We start from the raw sequence: 18093 nt of genomic DNA, 5'->3' as shown, positions 1-18093 counted from the left end.
TCTCTTTGGAGCTATACCATAGAAGCCAATTGAAGGAAAAATGTGTGGCCCCAAGAGTCTTCTTAACGTTCTCTAATTATTAATGAGGTTTGCAATATTGCAAAGACTCAGCCTGTGCCAATAAAGACTATTTTTGTTATTATTAACGTCTTATTTATGGAGGTATACACAATTGCCTGCTCATTGGGTCCAGTAATATCCTGAGAACTCTATGATTGTAATGACTTCATAATTAAGTGTAGAACGTCTGCCAAATCTCAACTGGGGTGAAAGTGTGGGGATAGCATTATGTATATTTATTCACAAACAGGAGATGAGGCCAGCAGAACATTATATTCAGCAACACAAAGACAATGCTACATTATGAAATAGTTCATTTTAATACTGTTTGTGTTTAATGTCTCTTTCACACAACCTAATAGCTAAGTAGCAGTAGGTTTTAGTTTGGGCATTTTTCCTAATGTAATCTCATTTTTTTATTTTAATAAAAATCACATGTGAGGATGTTAAGGCACAGCCTGGCATACTATGTAAATAACTGGAGTCTCATAATGTTGTGCATGTAAATTCAGTAAATTATACATATACTATAAACATCTAGGGATGAATGTCCAGCATGCATAAATACAGCCTTGTGAGAGAAAGGTTTCTGACATGAGTAGACTTTCTAAACCAAAATGTTACACTTCAAGACTTTTTTCCCCAAATTAATTACTTTACTAGCATCTGGACCGACAGGCTGTCTTTATTTTATTTTTTAAAATTATTAAGAAAAAAAAACAGTTTTATTTATGATTGTGCGTGTGTGCAGTGCATATTGACATGGATACCAATACCCAGGAATACATTTATTTACATTTAAGGGGTAACTGCAAGTGATCATAGTGCCTGGAGTCTGCCTGGAGTCTGTACATGCAGTGTTGTTATAAAATGTAACTCTACCTCTGGCATTATCAATGAAGCGCCATTAACCAGCCCGGAACAAGATTTCCAGGCTGCTAATGTCAGTTCTGTGCATAGTGTTATTCACTTAGGGCCATTTATTGGCTGAGCGTGGTCAGCTGGCACTCTTAGCCAATAAATGGCCGAGCAGATTGGCATCTGGCTCCTGCAGCTCTAGAGAAGCAGGACCCAGTCTACACTCATTCAAAAAAATCATTGAAAACTCACTTCTTCAAGAAATCATATCAATTAAACTGTTAGCAGGTTTTTACCCCCCACCCCCACGATTCCTCTACTGCAACTGTCAAAAATGACCTACTAAGCCCTCAATAAATACTTTTCTCACAACCTACTTCATACCTCTATTTTTACCCTTTGTGTCACTATACCCCACTCCCTCTAGCATGTAAGCTCATTGATCAGGGCCCTCATACGTCCTATACGTCCAGTTGTCTGGTTACACCTACATGTCTGTTAGTCCACCCATTGTACAGCGCTATGGAATCTGATGGCGCTATATAAATAATAAAATAATAATAATAACTAACATCTATGGCCTTATAGGATCCTCAGCACCCAGTGGTAAGAGAGCAATAGTTTGCTCCAATACCTAGAAACAGGGCAAGGATACTCCTCACTTCACAACCCTCACGGTGGGCTTGGAGTAACCCTTTAATTTCTCAGCATATCTCAACCCAATATACACTTCAAAGGCATTTACTGGGATAATAAAAGTAGGACACTTATTTCCCCACTATTAACTTCTGTTTTTTTCTCCTTTAACTTTAATGAGCACACATCTCATTAGTTGTTTAAATAATAACCCAATCATTTAAATACATTATTAACAGCAAAATAGAATCCAGAAAACAAGAAGAAAAAAAATCTTATATCCTATAACAGGATTTGTCCAACCTTTTGCTCTGTGAAGCACTTTTTCTCCCTTCTAGAAGAAGAAAGAAAGGGTTAAATATCATGTTTGTTCTGTAATTGACATGCAATCTTCAGTGGTGATGGTAATATTTTTAATTTGCGTGAAACCAGTAGAAGAGTTCCCATAAGGCTTACAATATACTTCTTTGTTGTAATCATCTAAACATGGAGTTTTAACAGAGACCCATGTTACTAAATGTAGATTTCACATGGACAGAGCTCCAGCTAAAAGCTTTGATTACCCCTGGGAATTCCATTCTCTCCAGGATATTCTTCACTCATCATATTATTATTTTGCTGAGCATATCTGCTGCTCACGCCAAGCATCTTTATATGCTAACAAGTCATCCTGGCAAGCACTGCCCTGCCTCTATAATCAGACTGAGCAATAAAAAGTCATTAGATATCAGCTCTAACCGCATCACTGATACAGCCTTGGACCATTGATAAGTAGCAAAACTGTTATCGAAACTGATTGAATACGGCCAAGAATCTTCTGTTGGTTTTGAAACATCATAGGCAACATCTTACATTAACTTCTATCTGGGATCCTAAGGTTTTGCTTGTGAGAAAAACTGAGAAGAATTAAAAAAAAAAAGGTAAATATATTTCTATATTCGCATGTTTGTTTAGACAATATCACCCACTGTCGTTCAGAGTTATTGCACATTTAATTTGAGAACACATTCTTTTTTAAATGACAATTGTGATAAAAGCATTACATTACTGTCATATGTCAGACATACATATTGTATCGGTTGAAAAAAATCCTATGTTATAGGTTAAATATGAAATATATTATTTGAAGACAAGAAAACAGTAAGCCGGTATAAAGAAAAATATTATGAAATATTTTTACAATGTTCAATATTTGTCTGTGTGTTTGATTTTAAAAGACTATTAGAATACTTTAAATGTTTTATTGCATAAGCCTTGCCTGTGATTCGTTTAATTAATTGAACACAGGAGCAATATATGACTGTTTATGGCTTTTTAGATATAGGTACTTTATATTAATAAAAACTAAAATGCAATTGTATACAGAAGATATCACAATGTATGATGAATACAAGAACACAGTGATTAACATGTATGGTATGAAACATAACATTTAAACTTTTTTTTAAAGGTTACTGCATTAATAATAAATGGATGGTTATCAAAGATTCTATCACCAGCAAATCTGCAATTTAAATCTGAAATTTTGTGTAAAATTATAGATTAGATGACCTCGCCTGTAACACAAAAATCTGTATAATTATAGTTCTTTTAAGTAAAACAAAAAATGTTTTTTTTAAATGTACATTTGCAGAGGATAGCCTTTTTTAAATCACAACCTGGTGTTCTTTTATGTATCATTCTGAATAAATATCAAATCTCATATGTAGAGTGAAAACTTGTATTTATCGATAACTAATACAGAGAAAATATATATTCTGAAAGTAAATTTAAGTATTTTAAATTGAACCAAAGTTATTATATAAAATCATTTGGTAATAAACGTGAGCATAAAGCCTAAGCTGCAGAGAAAACTGAAAATGTCACATATTTATAATGTTCCACATATACATTATATAGTACTAATAGCTATTTTATGGAGTGCACTCTGTTATAATTCTATTATTACATGACATATAATGCATCCAGCATGGATGTAAATCCAAAGCCATACATAATGCATAGTAATGGGTGGGCTAATAACCTTTTTAAAGGTACAAGCTATATATATATATATATAAATAATACATGAATCCATTACCGCTTTATAAAATGTACTTGTTTGTTAAGGCAAATATGTAATTAGTGAATCATGTGACTCTAGCACAATATATGAAGAATGGCGGCATGGTCAAGACTTTGAAGTGTTGTTGAAACTAGAAAGGAGAAGACTTAAAGTATACATAAGTGATTTCGTGTGAATCCCATTGGCAAGTTTTATGGCAAAAACATCTCGATACAAGAGTCACAAGATAATAGCATGACTTGTTTGAATTGAAAAAAGCCACAACCACTTAAATAACCAATCATAACAACAGAAATGCCCAGAAATAAACTGCCCTTGGATCCATCCTACGGGAGAGGCTGGTTTGGGTTATGTAATGGTTTGGGGAAATCTATTTCCTTTAAAACAAGGCATTCATTATTTGAATTATTTCATAACAAAGCATTGTTACTGACCATACATGTTCCTGCCATCCAAAAATTAAATGGTTACTGCATAATGCACTAAATCTAAGTTTCATGGTTGTCCCAATTTTGGTGGGACAGTCAGTCCCTATTTCAGAGTTCTGTTTCCCCATCCTGACTTTCTCCCCTGCTGTCCTGCTTTTCAGGCAACCAGGGAACAGTCCTCAAAAAGCCTAGCAAGAATGCATCAATAGACGCATACTATGTCCAGGGAACTAGAACTCTGCAGAGATAGTTCATAGTCCAACATGCGTGATAGGCCTATCTTTTCTTCAGACAGACCAGTCCCCTTTCTGAGCAGGTCTGCCCGATCGAGCGGCACAAGTGATCTTGCCCCGACTACTGCCGTCTCACTTTACAGGATGCCAATGTATCCCAAAGACAGCATCATCTCAAGTAGGTTTGATAACCAGGATAGTTACTTGTTCATGCCAGTGGACAGCACAGTTTCTAGATCTCACTCCAAGAGATCTCACAGGGTGTAGTGGAACATGGGATTTGTAGCAGAAATTCTGGATTATAGTGAAGGGTGATGTTAAGCCTAAATCCACCAGAAATGTGGTATACCCAATACAATGACCATCATTAATGAATACACAACACTGCTCATATGAGAATGGGACACATTAACACACAAGCGGACCGCAGATATAAAAAAATTCACAAACGTATTGTATTGCTTTTGTACGTATTTACCCCGTACAGTTTATGTGTTCTGTAAAGTGTTTTGAATTACTAAAGACCATAAAACTTTTTAGCAGAGTTTAAAGTATTTCGGGTTCCGATAAATATTGACTTATATTTATCAAGTAATAATATAAAATTTTAATAATATTATAATATATTCTATAATACCAATATTCACAACAATAGACTTGTGTGTTTCAAACATCTGACTTTCTCCACTATAAATTTATGCTGAGCTCATACAGCTTGGCTCTTTCCTCTGCAAAAGTTAATTACTTCAATACCCTCATAACCACACTCTCCCCCGAACCCAAACAACTATTTCACACATTTAACTTTCTTCTTCGCCCTGCTGTACCTCCTCCACCTACTAACTTGACTGCCTCAGACTTTGCAACTCACTTCACTGACAAGATCTCTACAATCAGAGAAGAGATCTCTCATCTTTCTCCTCCCCCTTGCAAAACTTCCCCTAACGTCACTCCCTCTGCTGTTCTATGTTCATTCGCACCCGCTACATTGGAAGAGGTTTCTGCTCTGCTCCAGTCCTCCCAACCCACCACCTGCTCCCTAGATCCAATTCCCTCGCATCTCATCAATACTCTGTCTTCTTCTCTTTCTCCACCTCTCACTAAAATTCTCAATCTCTCTCTCTCCTCTGGTATATTTCCATCGCCCTTCAAACATACAACTGTAACCCCAATTCTAAAGAAGCCCAATCTTGACCCTAACTCCCCATCCAACTATCGTCCCATCTCGCTACTGCCTTTTGCATCCAAGATCCTTGAAAGAATTGTGTATGCGAGATTGACAGACTTCCCCTAATCAAACTCTCTGCTAGACCCGCTTCAGTCTGGTTTCCGCGCTAAGCACTCTGTGGAAACGGCACTGACCAAAGTATCCAATGATCTACTCACTGCAAAATCTCGTGGTCACTACTCTATCCTAATTCTCCTTGTCCTGTCTGCGGCTTTTGACACTGTTGATCATCAACAGCTTCTTCTCATCCTTAGCAATATCGGTCTACAAGATATTGCTCTCTCCTGGTGCTCCTCCTACCTCTCCCAGCGCTCTTTCAGTGTTTCTTTCTCTGGCTCTGCTTCTTCTCCCCAACTCCTCTCTGTTGGTGTCCCTCAAGGTTCAGTCCTTGGTCCCCTACTGTTCTCCATCTATACTGCCTCTCTTGGTAAACTCATTAGCTCCTTTGGCTTCCAATATCATTTCAATGCAGATGACACGCAAATCTACCTGTCCTCTCCTGATCTCTCCCCGTCCATCTTGACTAGTGTCTCTGACTGCCTCTCTGCTGTTTCTAACTGGATGGCTGCCCACTTCCTTAAACTAAACTTGACCAAAACTGAAATTCTGGTCTTTCCTCCCTCAAGTGTTGTTACTCCTGTGTCTGTCTCCCTCCAAGTCAATGGTGCTACCATCAGCTCCACCACGCAGGCTTGTTGCCTAAGTGTTCTCTTTGACTCTGACCTCTCCTTCAAGCCTCATGTTCACTCTATCGCCAAATCCTGTCATTTCCATCTCAAAAACATTGCGCGCATCCGCCCCTACTTAACGCCAGATGCGACTAAGGTGTTGGTCCATTCCACTGTACTTTCTCGCCTTGACTACTGTAATCCGCTTCTCAGTGGTCTTACGTGATCCCAACTTGCGCCGTTACAGTCCATAATGAATGCGGCGGCGAGGCTCATCTTCCTGTCCGCCCACACCTCCCATGCCTCACCCTTCTGTCAGTCCCTACATTGGCTTCCTATGAAATATAGAGCTCAATTTAAAATTCTGGTTCTTGCTTTCAAATTTCTACATAATGCTGCTCCCACCTATCTATACTCCCTTATACACAAGTATGTCCCGTCTAGGCCCTTACGATCTGCTGAAGACTTACGTCTATCTTCTGTCCATACTCCCACCTCTGATGCTCGCCTTCAAGACTTCTCGAGGGCTGCACCGTTCCTGTGGAACTCGCTTCCCTCCTCCGTTAGATGCTCACCCAGTCTCCACTCCTTCAAAAAATCATTAAAAACCCACTTCTTCATAAAAGCGTATCAATTAAACTCTTAATAGCTCCCAAATGATTCCTCTTCTGCAACTGTCACTAGTCTAATACGATCCTTACCTTTTGTGTCATTTTACCCCACTCCCTCTAGCATGTAAGCTCATTGAGCAGGGCCCTCAACCCCTCTGTTCCTGTGTGTCCAACTTGTCTGGTAACAACTACATGTCTGTTCGTCCACCCATTGTAAAGCACTCTATAAATAATATAATAATAATAATAATAATAATAATAGAAATCAGGAAATCATTTCACCTCTTTACCTGACTGCTGGCTCATTGTCTCCTTTTTCAAATCCTTCCTACATGATACAGTTGAAATCTGCAGTGCGCACAATATATAAAAGACCGAATCAATATTTATAGTATTTAAACTAGAGAAATTGGATCAGCTAATGTACCGTTCAGACATCAGTAAAGGTGGTGTGATATTTTCAGAGGCCAGATTTTTCATTCTAAATATCCTAGAGTAGTGTGCGTATTCCTGGGTGCTTGTTTGAGAGAAGTCTTTACCGTGAACGTGCTCACTCTGACCATGATTATGTTTAGACATTTCATACAATGTTCTATGGAATGTAAAATGTATCTCTGCTGATGTTTGTTATTGCAGTTACTTAGTCTACAGACAGAGTCAGCATCTACACACTCTTCCCTGTCTACTACATAAGCACACTATTTTCACATCATTTAAAATGGCTGACTATTGCTGAGTGTTGACTACCCGATGCATGCATTTTTTTTTCCAAGCCATGATTCCTCAAGTCTTTCTTTACTTACAAACGTTCCATCTCCACATTGATTTAATGTTTGTAGCCCAGTGAGGAACTCCTCAGTAGGAATAAAACTTTAAAAATATGTGAAGTAGATGCCTCCTTTCCTCCTTCACACACCCGTTTTTTGCTCATTCTCACCACGAACCTCAAAATACTCCTTCCTCACAAAAGGGGATGTAAATTCCAAAATGGATGACAAATATCAAAAATCTCAGACAACCTTCTTTGCAGTTAGATAACCTTAGACACTACTGGGACGAATGGGAAAAAAAAGATTAAAAGAGAATATAGGTTTTGATTGCTTTTATAAAGAAATGTATAATGAAAATTCACTATAAAGTGGCTCTTCAATACTTTCATTGATTTACATATATAAAAAAAAACCATCAAAAATCTACAATCCATTTGAGCAGTGCTCTTGAAACATTGAAAATACTTTTAAAAAATACATTGTCCCAGTTTAAATTAGGCACACATTGTTTCTCTGCACCGTGTTGACCAGTTTATGTTGGATTCATTGTTTCTATGCAAGCTGAGTAAAGTTTTTTTTGTTTTGTTTTTTTCTCTTTATAACAAATCCATTCTTAAATTACCAATAAGCATGTTGCATAACTACGCACTGATTGTGAAGAAATATAAATGTCCCCTTATGTTTGTTTACACCATTTTCTTCTAACATATTTTGTTTATATCCTACAGATTCTGGTTTTTATCCATTGGATTTAGTTTGGTTAAACCAACCGTACCACCTCTGACTTCAATATTTGCTTCCAATGGCCAAATCATAGCCCCTAATTTAGCTACGGATCTTGATTAGTGTTACTCAGAGGGTCACATGTGGGGACGTGTTATTACTTGGCAGATGTTTGTGAGTACTTTACATGTGAAATATATTTTTCTATGTTGTTTCTACAGGCTGTGTTTTTATGTTTTGATTTCAAGACAAACATGGGTATATGTTTTGAAAGTTATAAAGTAAAGCTTTAATATCCCTTGTAATGAACATGTATATCACATTCCCTTCAATAGATAGTTAAATGGTAAATACAAATAGAATAGCCACGGGGGGGCGGAGCTTGACAGCCAAGCTGAGTGGTCGCACCTCAGCAGAGCTCCTGTCTAAATAGCCTGAAAAACTAGCAAAATCGCTGCAAAACCTGCAAATTCAATGCCTTTACACCCCAGACACTGGGGCTTAATATCTAGACAATGCATAACCGAGCCTGGGACCACAAAATGCGACCGATTCCAGGGGATGGACCTGAGGCCTACCTGAGGCCTACTCAGGAAGCATGGGGGAGACGGCCGATCCCTCAGCCGACCGCAGCCTGTAACAAAGGAGGTCTCCCCTGAACACTCTCTCCCCCCCCCCCCTGCCGGTAAGGGATATCCCGGCAACCAGAGCATGTGGATCAGGATGGAGAAACCGAGCTCAGCCACCTTGCACCGCTGGACCGCCGACTCACGACATTGCGGAGACCACGTGGATCTCAGCATCCAAGCCCAGCTTGCCTCCACTGTCGGAGCGGCTAGACCGCCTATTCAGCGATTTTTGGGCCAAACTCACTAGCCGCAGAGACACCCGGACACAAGTCCCACCGGCATTAGCCACAAAGGAAATTACACAGCAGCCTGCAGCTCCGGTGCGGAACCCGAGAAAGATCGAGACAGCAGGGAGTGAGAGGCGGAAGAAACGCCGAAAGCCCCAGCGCTGGTGAGTTGCCCAAAGCCTCAACGGAGAAGATCTCCAGGGCTGCCCCAACACCACCCCTCTCACCCACAAAAAGGCCTCTCTAAGAACCGGCCTAGCACACTCAGGCAGGTTCCGTCTCAGAACAGCAACCCTCCGGGTCTAAAGGCACACACAGGACTCCCAAACACTCAGCACTCCAAGCCACCAGGAAGCCTAGAGGGAGCATGGAGCCAACTCACTGCCCAACGAACGGGAGTGTTTGGTCCACTCGCTCCCCCGAGAGGCGGCAAAACATATGGCTGTGACATACCCCTGGCAGGTGTTGGCTGACCGGGACATTTGACAACACAGATGAGTCATTCACCCTATGCCTCATAAAGTCCCTACCTGCTACTAAGGACATTTTCTTGTTCCCCTGAGAAATATAGTGTTACTCTCATGCTCATATGCTATGCTCTGCAACTCACACGCTAACCCACTGCAATTCTCTTGTATGCCTATTGACTAACAACACTAGTATAAACATGTGCCAAACTTTTAACAAAGCACAACCTCTACACACTCTATAGGGCTATGTATAATAACAATGTTCAGCCTGCATAACACTCCATAGCCTCAATAGACTTAGCATGCTCCTACATTCCTGTATTAACTCATAAAACTGTGCAAAGTTAATAGGACACATAACTGTTTCTCTATGTCTATGTCTATGTCTATGTCTAAGTCTTTAATTTGCTATCACTACTAAGCTTACGATATTATCTTGTTTACAAAACTACTTAAAAAAAAAAAAAAGTGCAATGTCATTAATGCCATGTGATTAAGACTGTATGCAAACTTGACTGTACCAGCTATTGTGGCAGTACAAATTCGCCTGTTACCCGTATGCACGAACAAAAATAAAGAATTAAAAAAAAAAAAAAAAATAGAATAGCCACTACAGCTTAATATAACGGTAATGGTGCTCAGATTCTACGGGTGAAGTTCAGTATTTTTACGAAATAATTTTCAAGTAAGGGATCCCTTTGAAAAGGTCAACAACAATTTGGCTGTGCCGATTTAATGTGGCAAACTTTCTTATATCCCAGAGCTCACATGGGCATATAATGTATGCTCATGCTGTGCATATATTGTGTAAGCATAATTAGGAAGAGAACCCCACAGATGTAATGGGCTTACAGTACTGGGGAATACACAGTTTTTCTGCCAAATCACTAAAAAAAGGTTCCAACGTGTATTAAAGTAGCCAGGTACTTGTAGAAGTCACTTTTTTTTATTTTAAAGGATACTTCAAACAACATCACCACTATTTTTCTTCTTGAAAGACGTATATATAGGGTTTATGGTACTTTGAAACTTCTGTCCACAGGTTTTTGTAAACGCGTTTTACATTGACAGAATTGAGGAATCCTTCTACTTGCACCATCATGATGAGGAAATCTCCCCATCACATTATTCATATATGTTCTTGTGTGGCATGGTATGAAATGCATGCTCACTCTATAAAACTGAAAACATCTCAGCAGCAAGGTGTAGGGTGATAAACATTGTTATGTGACCAACTAAATTGTTTGATCTAGCTGCAGATCAATAGGTGGATGGTTCGGCAGTGCTTGTCTACGAAATATTATATTATGTTATGTTAGTAGACAAAGCTTTGGGAATGATCAATTGCCAGATGCAAACCAAGCAGTACACTCATTCAAGAAAAGAATAAAAAGGCAACAGGAAAAGAACCTCCATCAAAATAAAGTAATGTAAATACTACGTACATATTACTTAAGCTAAGTTCTTTCATAAACTCAAATCCATATTGACAGAGCTCATACCTAGTAATGGCAACATTTCCTGTGGCTCCTGATGAAATATACATGGACATGAAATCAATCGCATAGGAAACACAAACTCAGCTTTTCAGTAAAGCATTCATTGTTTGAGACTTCCACAAAACACCTCTCATCCCATAACACATACAAACACACACACACACACACACACAAACTCACATAGATACACCACACAAACATTGGGATTCTCTGGTGTCCCAATTTTAGTTACAACCTTTATCGTAAAACTACAAGGGAATGCCCAATCATTCAAATAATGGGCATGAACCAAATTTTCATCCTGTGTTATGATCCATGAAATGCAAAATTAATAAAAATATTGGTGTGATTTTCCCTGTAAATTTAAACAGGATCACAGATCTCCTTGTCTAGTTTTTCTGTGTTGAAGTGTGTGTATAAGTTTATAGATGGAACATGCGTGTTCCCCAACATTCTATTAAATGTAAAGTGTATTAACTGTGAAGCCTCAGTGTCCCATATGTCCCAAAATGTATTTAACACAGTTATTTTACTTGACATGTACTAGCTATCCCCACTGTCTCTTGCCACAGACCAAAAAAATGAAAAAGATGGGAAGTTCCTCTGAGATTGATGAAACTGATCCCACTGAGGAGACTGTATCAGCTGATGACTCACACAGTGATGACAACAATCTGGGAACTCTGGAAGGATCTCAATATTCAAAGCACCGACATGTCAAGTATACCTTCTTCAGCTCACCAAAACCCAAGGGACGCCGTTTTGGCAAAATAGACACCGAAAGAGATATGGCTCCTATGGACTCTGTGTACCAAACAGAAAGCAAAATGTCTCCAACCATTAAGTTCCAGATAAGTTCTGATAGAGGGAAATATGGTAACCAGTTGGTCAGGTAGGTGTTGAATAATTACCCTAACTAGAGCTAATTTCTATCAATAGTTTACTATTTATTCCTCTCTGTTCCTGATTATGAATAATTATAAATTCTTCTGCTTGTCCAAGCTTGATTCTGACATTTGCTTGACTTGCTTGCTGTTTGTTACTCTGCTTTCTTTTAAACCTGTCCTTAGTCTGATTAACAAAGTGCACTACAACCCTGATTGCCTTGACTACGTTTTTCTGCCTGCTGACATGGTTTTGCTTTTCTGGACTCTGTAGTGTATGTAGAGTATTTATTAACGTTTTGAATTTTTTCAGTTTATGATGGTTTGGTGGCATGTGATTGAGTAACCTAGACCGAATTATACACAATCCACTATGCCATTAAAATACCTACTCTTCCCTTCAGATATGTAATGTACTGATAGATAACCTCCATGCTAAATACTAACTCTGCCTCCTTTCCAATCCATGGTCCATTGTCACCCCCTTAAGATTCAATTGTAAGGACCCCTGCATGTCTGTTTTTGGACTCCCATTTATTGACATGGAGTTGAAAAATACAGTGCAGCATAGTCCATTCACCTCTAGTTTTACTTATTAGTGGATTCTTTCTGGTGTGTTTATGTCTGTATTTATTTATAAAGAACTGAATGAAACCACATTTGTTTCAGCCCGGTTGGCTGCCATCTAGATACAGTAGTCAGGTGTGTTTGTCCAAAATTCCAATGGAATCTTATAATATCTGGTTCTGGAAGGTTACCAGGGAAGCTTATTCTTAATGACTCAATAGGCCAATCTCAATACATCTGGAGGAAAATGGTCCCTCCAGAACATGTAGATCTTTGCAATATGTTTTATCTATGGTTTGAGTTTTTATGTATAACAGACAGAGTATTATTCTATAACAGAGATCTATACTATGCACCCAGGGCTACACCTGGAATAATTTCTTTCTTTTAATACTGGTATTCATGAACTAGCAAAATAAAGTTTTGCTTTATTGTATATGTTGCAAAATATTAATAAATAAATATGATATTGCAAAAAAATAAGTTTAAAAAAAAAAATCTGCCATTTTCCTTTTGCTTTGAAGCCAAACCTGTGAGTACTGAATCTTTTTAACTTTTTGTTTACCTGATTTTCATGTGTATCCTCTTCAATCCATTCTTTGCTCACTCACTAGAACATTCTTTCTGTCTTCCAGACAATACATTATCTGAGCACTTCTTACATCACGATAATGGCTTCCCTAATATCTACCCATTGCTTCCCATATCGTCCTGCATTTATTAAACATTTCCTTTTTTACCTCCAACTCTAACTCCCTTCCGTCCCGTGTTTCATTCCAAATCTTAGGCTATGTCCCTCATTAAAGCCTCGCACTCAGCATTCACTATGTCTCAATCCTCCATAACTAAAACAATTACATGAAAAGATGCATAGTATGGGATTCATTATCAGAGCTGTCATGAACTGTATTTATGTCCTCTGGTTGTACTTTTATGCTTCCCACTCCCATTATACCCTACCCTAATATCAAAGTATGTACTGTACCCTGTATCATAATATCTACTTCACTACTGTACATTGAGGAGGGTGTTAGTTAGTTGTACATTGGCTAGTTGCACATTTTCTGGGCGGCTGTATACTGCAACATGTATGTGGCAGTTGGTTCTCTGATAACATTCCACCATTTCCTCTACTTCATTATGAGAAGGGGAGAGATAACTCTTCAGATGAGCATTCCTGCTGGTCCGCAGCCATATGTGTGCGCAAGGGACATGTTTGGTGTGCTTAGGTACATTATAAGGCAGAGATGAATTGTCCTCCCTTTCCTGGGTTTAGGTATCTACGGGCATCTTTGTGTGCATCTGTGTTATCCTACTGATTTTGTAGAAAAAAATCATAACCTTGTTATGAGGAAAAAATATTACTTTATACCTCATTTTGTAAATTAGTATTTTAAAAGTTAAGTTTAGATGGTGTTTTTCTTTGAGTGTAATGTGCTGCACCAACTATCACCCCAAGTGGCACAAAATCAGGGGCCAGGTGGGGATATTAGAAAATCTCTCCTGACCATGCCAGCACTGAATGTTGTGTATGAGACAGTCGTCTGCATTCTCAACTGTGTGTGCTGTGTTTTCAACTGTATCTGATTGGTTCCATCAGATTTTACATGTGACTACAATACAAAGTTCCGGAATGCTTGCATCAACCAGTTTATATAAGCATGTGGACTTGGTTTTATAGACGGTTGAAATAGCCAGTTTTTACTAGCACCTAATAACGGCCTAATCTCTGCAATGCCAAGTTAAAATAAGCATGATTAAATTATTTAACACATGGCTGCATTGTCCATTTAATATATGCATGTTTATGCTTGTTACACCTAGATTAGGGTAGCCAGATCATGATTTGATATAGTGGGGTCTGTAAAAATGCATACTTTAAGGTACCAGTGATTTAAATACATCACTGAAGTATACTTTTTTTTTATATAGTTTTCCAAATAAATCAACTGATGATCTGGTAGTTCTAATCTAGTAAGTACCTGATGTGGAGTTTTTATATGGTCACCATTTCCAGTTTATATCACATATAATTTGGCGTATTAAAGTCCTCAGCTGCAGGTCCATCCCATGAGGTACTTAAAACTGAAACTTGCAAATTGCTAACTAGTAGGATAATGTACATTTTAGTTCAAAGAAAAGCTCAATTAGTGTTGGCAATGGCAATACAAAATAATGGCAGAATTAAGTACCGGTATCTAAAACACCAGGATCCTTAAAATTATTCAATATTTTTACAAAAAACTTTTCAAATGCCTTATCTACAGAACTCATTATTAAATTATATGGGGATTTTTGTAGATAAACCATTTGGAAAGTATATCGAAAAGTATTAAATCATTTTGAAAGATTATTAAGCTTAACCTGAAAAAAGGTTCAATAATGTTCCAGATTAAGCGACTTTCCTCAGTTTTGTAAATAATAACCTCTAGTGGGTAGTTCTGGACCTCATCGATCTTATATTGATGTATGGAAATTAAATTTGTCTTTGTCACCACTTCTTGAGCTGGAATGGGCCGATGGGTGGATGGTGATGGTAGCATGATTACAATGTTCCAATTGTTCATGTTAAAAACATAACAAATTGTGTATTTTTTTAGTACTGAAGCAGAGAAGAAAAAGGGATGCCACTCACCCACAACTGACACTCCTTTGATATTGCAAACACCAAGAAAGGGGTAATAACTGGTGCTGGAATTATTCCTGACGCCTTTTATATAATTTGAGTGAAATAAAGCAAATCATGTAACAAGCTCAGCACAGATATAAAGTGTCCAAAGACAAATGGTAGGCAACCCGTCAGACAGTCTCTTGCATAAGTATACTCACCCTTATCCCATTGGACGTTTTCACATTTTGTAGTTTTACAATCTGTTATACAAAGTAGAATTGATTGAAACTTTTACTATTAGATTTACATGACCTACGTAACACTCTGAAGGTGAGAAATTATTATTTTTTGTTATACAAAGGCTCAATCATAAAAAAGGTATGGCTGAATATATATTTTAGCCCTGGTGCTATGAAATCTCCTGTATACAATCTGGTGCCACAAGTTACCTTCAGACATCATATAATTCATTGTATGAAGTACGTCTGCCATAAATGAATAAATACACATTATTCTGAAAGGCTCAGGGTTTGTTAGAAACAGACATAAACAAATAGCATCATGAAGACCAAGGAATTGACATGAGGGATGGCCACTCCAAAATGAGCTGTGTCGGCCTTGAATGAAGACAGCTTCTAAAGTCCTCTCGCGCAGGGACACAATGCCCTGAGCTTACTCTGAACAGCATATGTGAGTCTAATGACGTGAGCACTATGCTTTCAGATGGCCTGATCTCTGTTGTCTCCAGATACATTAAAACGAGGGCTAAGCAAGGATGGAAGGATGGGTGCCCCAAACCGAGACTGTTTTGCGAAATCTGGGGTTGTTGGGAGGTATATTAAAACCCAAGGGTCTACATGTCAGAAAAGCCCAGACCTTAATTGGATTGACAATTTGTGGAAAAACTATTGAGAAAGAAATGTTGATCGCCAATAGTCCCCATTCAGCTTGACCGTGCTGGAGCAATTTCGTCAAGAAGAATGAGTAAAACATTGCACAAAGCCAATTAATTCAATTTTCTGTAGAGTAGGGTTTAAAAGTGCTGCAGTATGAGGTATGTAAATGTAATTAATTCCTGGTGTGAAATTAAAAAGAAATAATCAACACTTCAGAAACTCGTGTTTTTTTTTTTTTTTTTAGAAATATCCAGTGTTATCTGGATCTTGCCTGATCTATGTGTGGTTAGTTGAGTAAAGACATTCAATGGAATGGTTTCCCAAGGACCACAAAACAACATATTAATAATGTTTGATGTATTGCTTTTTTTTTAAACTTAATGTTTGTAATGTATTATGTGTTAATTTAATACACTTTAATATTTTATCATCATAAATAAGGCGCATCAATACTCATACAATGAATTAATTAGTTCATTTCTTAATTACATAACAAATATCTTTGAGGGTTCTGGATTAGGAAGAACCTAAGGAAAATAATTGTTTTAAGATAGTGATGTGCAGAGCTTGAAGATAATAGGTAATAAAAAACATAACCTGATTCTTATTTCGGCTTCACTAGACATCACTATAAATTTTAACTCGTCTATAGATGATCTCAGGAATTACTAGTCAAACCTAGTAAGAGGGACTAGTTCTGAATGCCAATCATTATTATTGGATCCCGAGGCATGCTGAAATTATTTAACGCCTGGGTTGGCAAGATCTGCTGGCACCCACTTTACAGTTGTGTGTCTCTATACCTCCTCACCCTCTTGGATGTGTCTAACCCTTCTTACCTTATTGTGTGTGTCCTAACACCCTACTCTTAGTGTGTCTCTTATCAGCTCTTACCCTGTGTGTCTCTAAACCTCGTCTTTATCACCCAGGTGTCCCTCTTAACCTCCATCTGAAACCTTGTACCCCCTACCCTCATCCTACCATTAAAGTGTAAAGTGGCCATGGACTGGACAACAGGAGAGGATAAAGATGGGCATGTTGCTTTTCCTGATTTGATGGGAAAGACGTGCAGTGGGATGCCAGAGATCAGGGATACAGCCGTCGGTCAAATCTCCCCCACCTCCACTCACATTACTACTTTCTATCTCTAAATGCACATCAGACAGAAGCACAAGGGTCAAACCCTATCCCCTATTAGTATGCTACAAGTTGGACCTATTTTAAAATTAGTGATTGCATTTATAAAACCTAAAAATTTGATTCCGCTTTTGATGGTTAAGCATGTGTCCAGTATGGCACCAACTGGCCTCAATGACTTGGAAAATATGAGAATATTACGTAAGTACATGGTGACTTAATCGACAATTGTTTGATGAAAGAGTGAGGAGAATATATATTTATTCATAGAGCACTTTTTTTTTTTCATGTCTTTTGTTAATCAATTTGCATAATGTCCATTTGCTAAACAATTTGGAAATGTGTGTGCATGAACTAGGTTATTTATTGTGATCTTCTTCAAGTCACACTAATATATGCAGGTATAATAATATTACATTCCAGGCTTGCATAGCAGTATCCAGCACTTGTCCTTGATTATTGCTTCTCAATGGAACTCTTTAATGTTTCATTAACATTAGATGTTCCGAGGTTGTAAAGTGGATCTGTCACCGTCTAGAGACGTTCTATCATTTCTAAAGATCCCAGGTGGTAACATTGCCACAGGGGGTCCAGTGTCCTGGATGTTTTACGTACCTGAACCTATTCCTAGAGTGTGCCGAAATTTTCTTCCGTCTGGTTGTCTTCTGCTCCTACCGCTTCTTCTACCAAGAAATGACATAACTGCTGTACTCTTGTACATGTGCCTGAATATGGCAATGATCCATGTTGATGGGTCAAATTGTTTTTTTGTTTCTTTTTTGAAAAAAGGCTCATTTTGACATAACAAATACAAAGAAATAAAGGGAACGTCAGTAATGATCTGATAAGCAGATTTGAGATTAAACTCAAATTTAAGTAAAAAAAAAAACAAA

The 18093-nt window shown here is 38.1% G+C and overlaps 1 protein-coding gene across 1 annotated transcript in view; it reads left to right on the top strand.

Moving 5' to 3' along the window:
- The first annotated feature begins 8291 nt into the window (after positions 1-8291).
- TRPV1 (transient receptor potential cation channel subfamily V member 1) overlaps positions 8292-18093 on the top strand; it is a 55349-nt gene continuing 45547 nt past the window's right edge. Inside the window, exons 1-2 of the mRNA XM_063443523.1 lie at positions 8292-8454; positions 11678-11997. Of these exons, the coding sequence (XP_063299593.1) occupies positions 8422-8454; positions 11678-11997 (353 nt within the window). The 5' untranslated portion in view covers positions 8292-8421. The remainder of the gene's footprint in view (positions 8455-11677; positions 11998-18093) is intronic.

The sequence above is a fragment of the Pelobates fuscus genome, chromosome 1, assembly GCF_036172605.1.
Source record: "Pelobates fuscus isolate aPelFus1 chromosome 1, aPelFus1.pri, whole genome shotgun sequence".
Classification (NCBI taxonomy): domain Eukaryota; kingdom Metazoa; phylum Chordata; class Amphibia; order Anura; family Pelobatidae; genus Pelobates; species Pelobates fuscus.
Note: the sequence above shows the minus strand (reverse complement) of the source record. Positions and strands in the feature narration are given on the sequence as shown.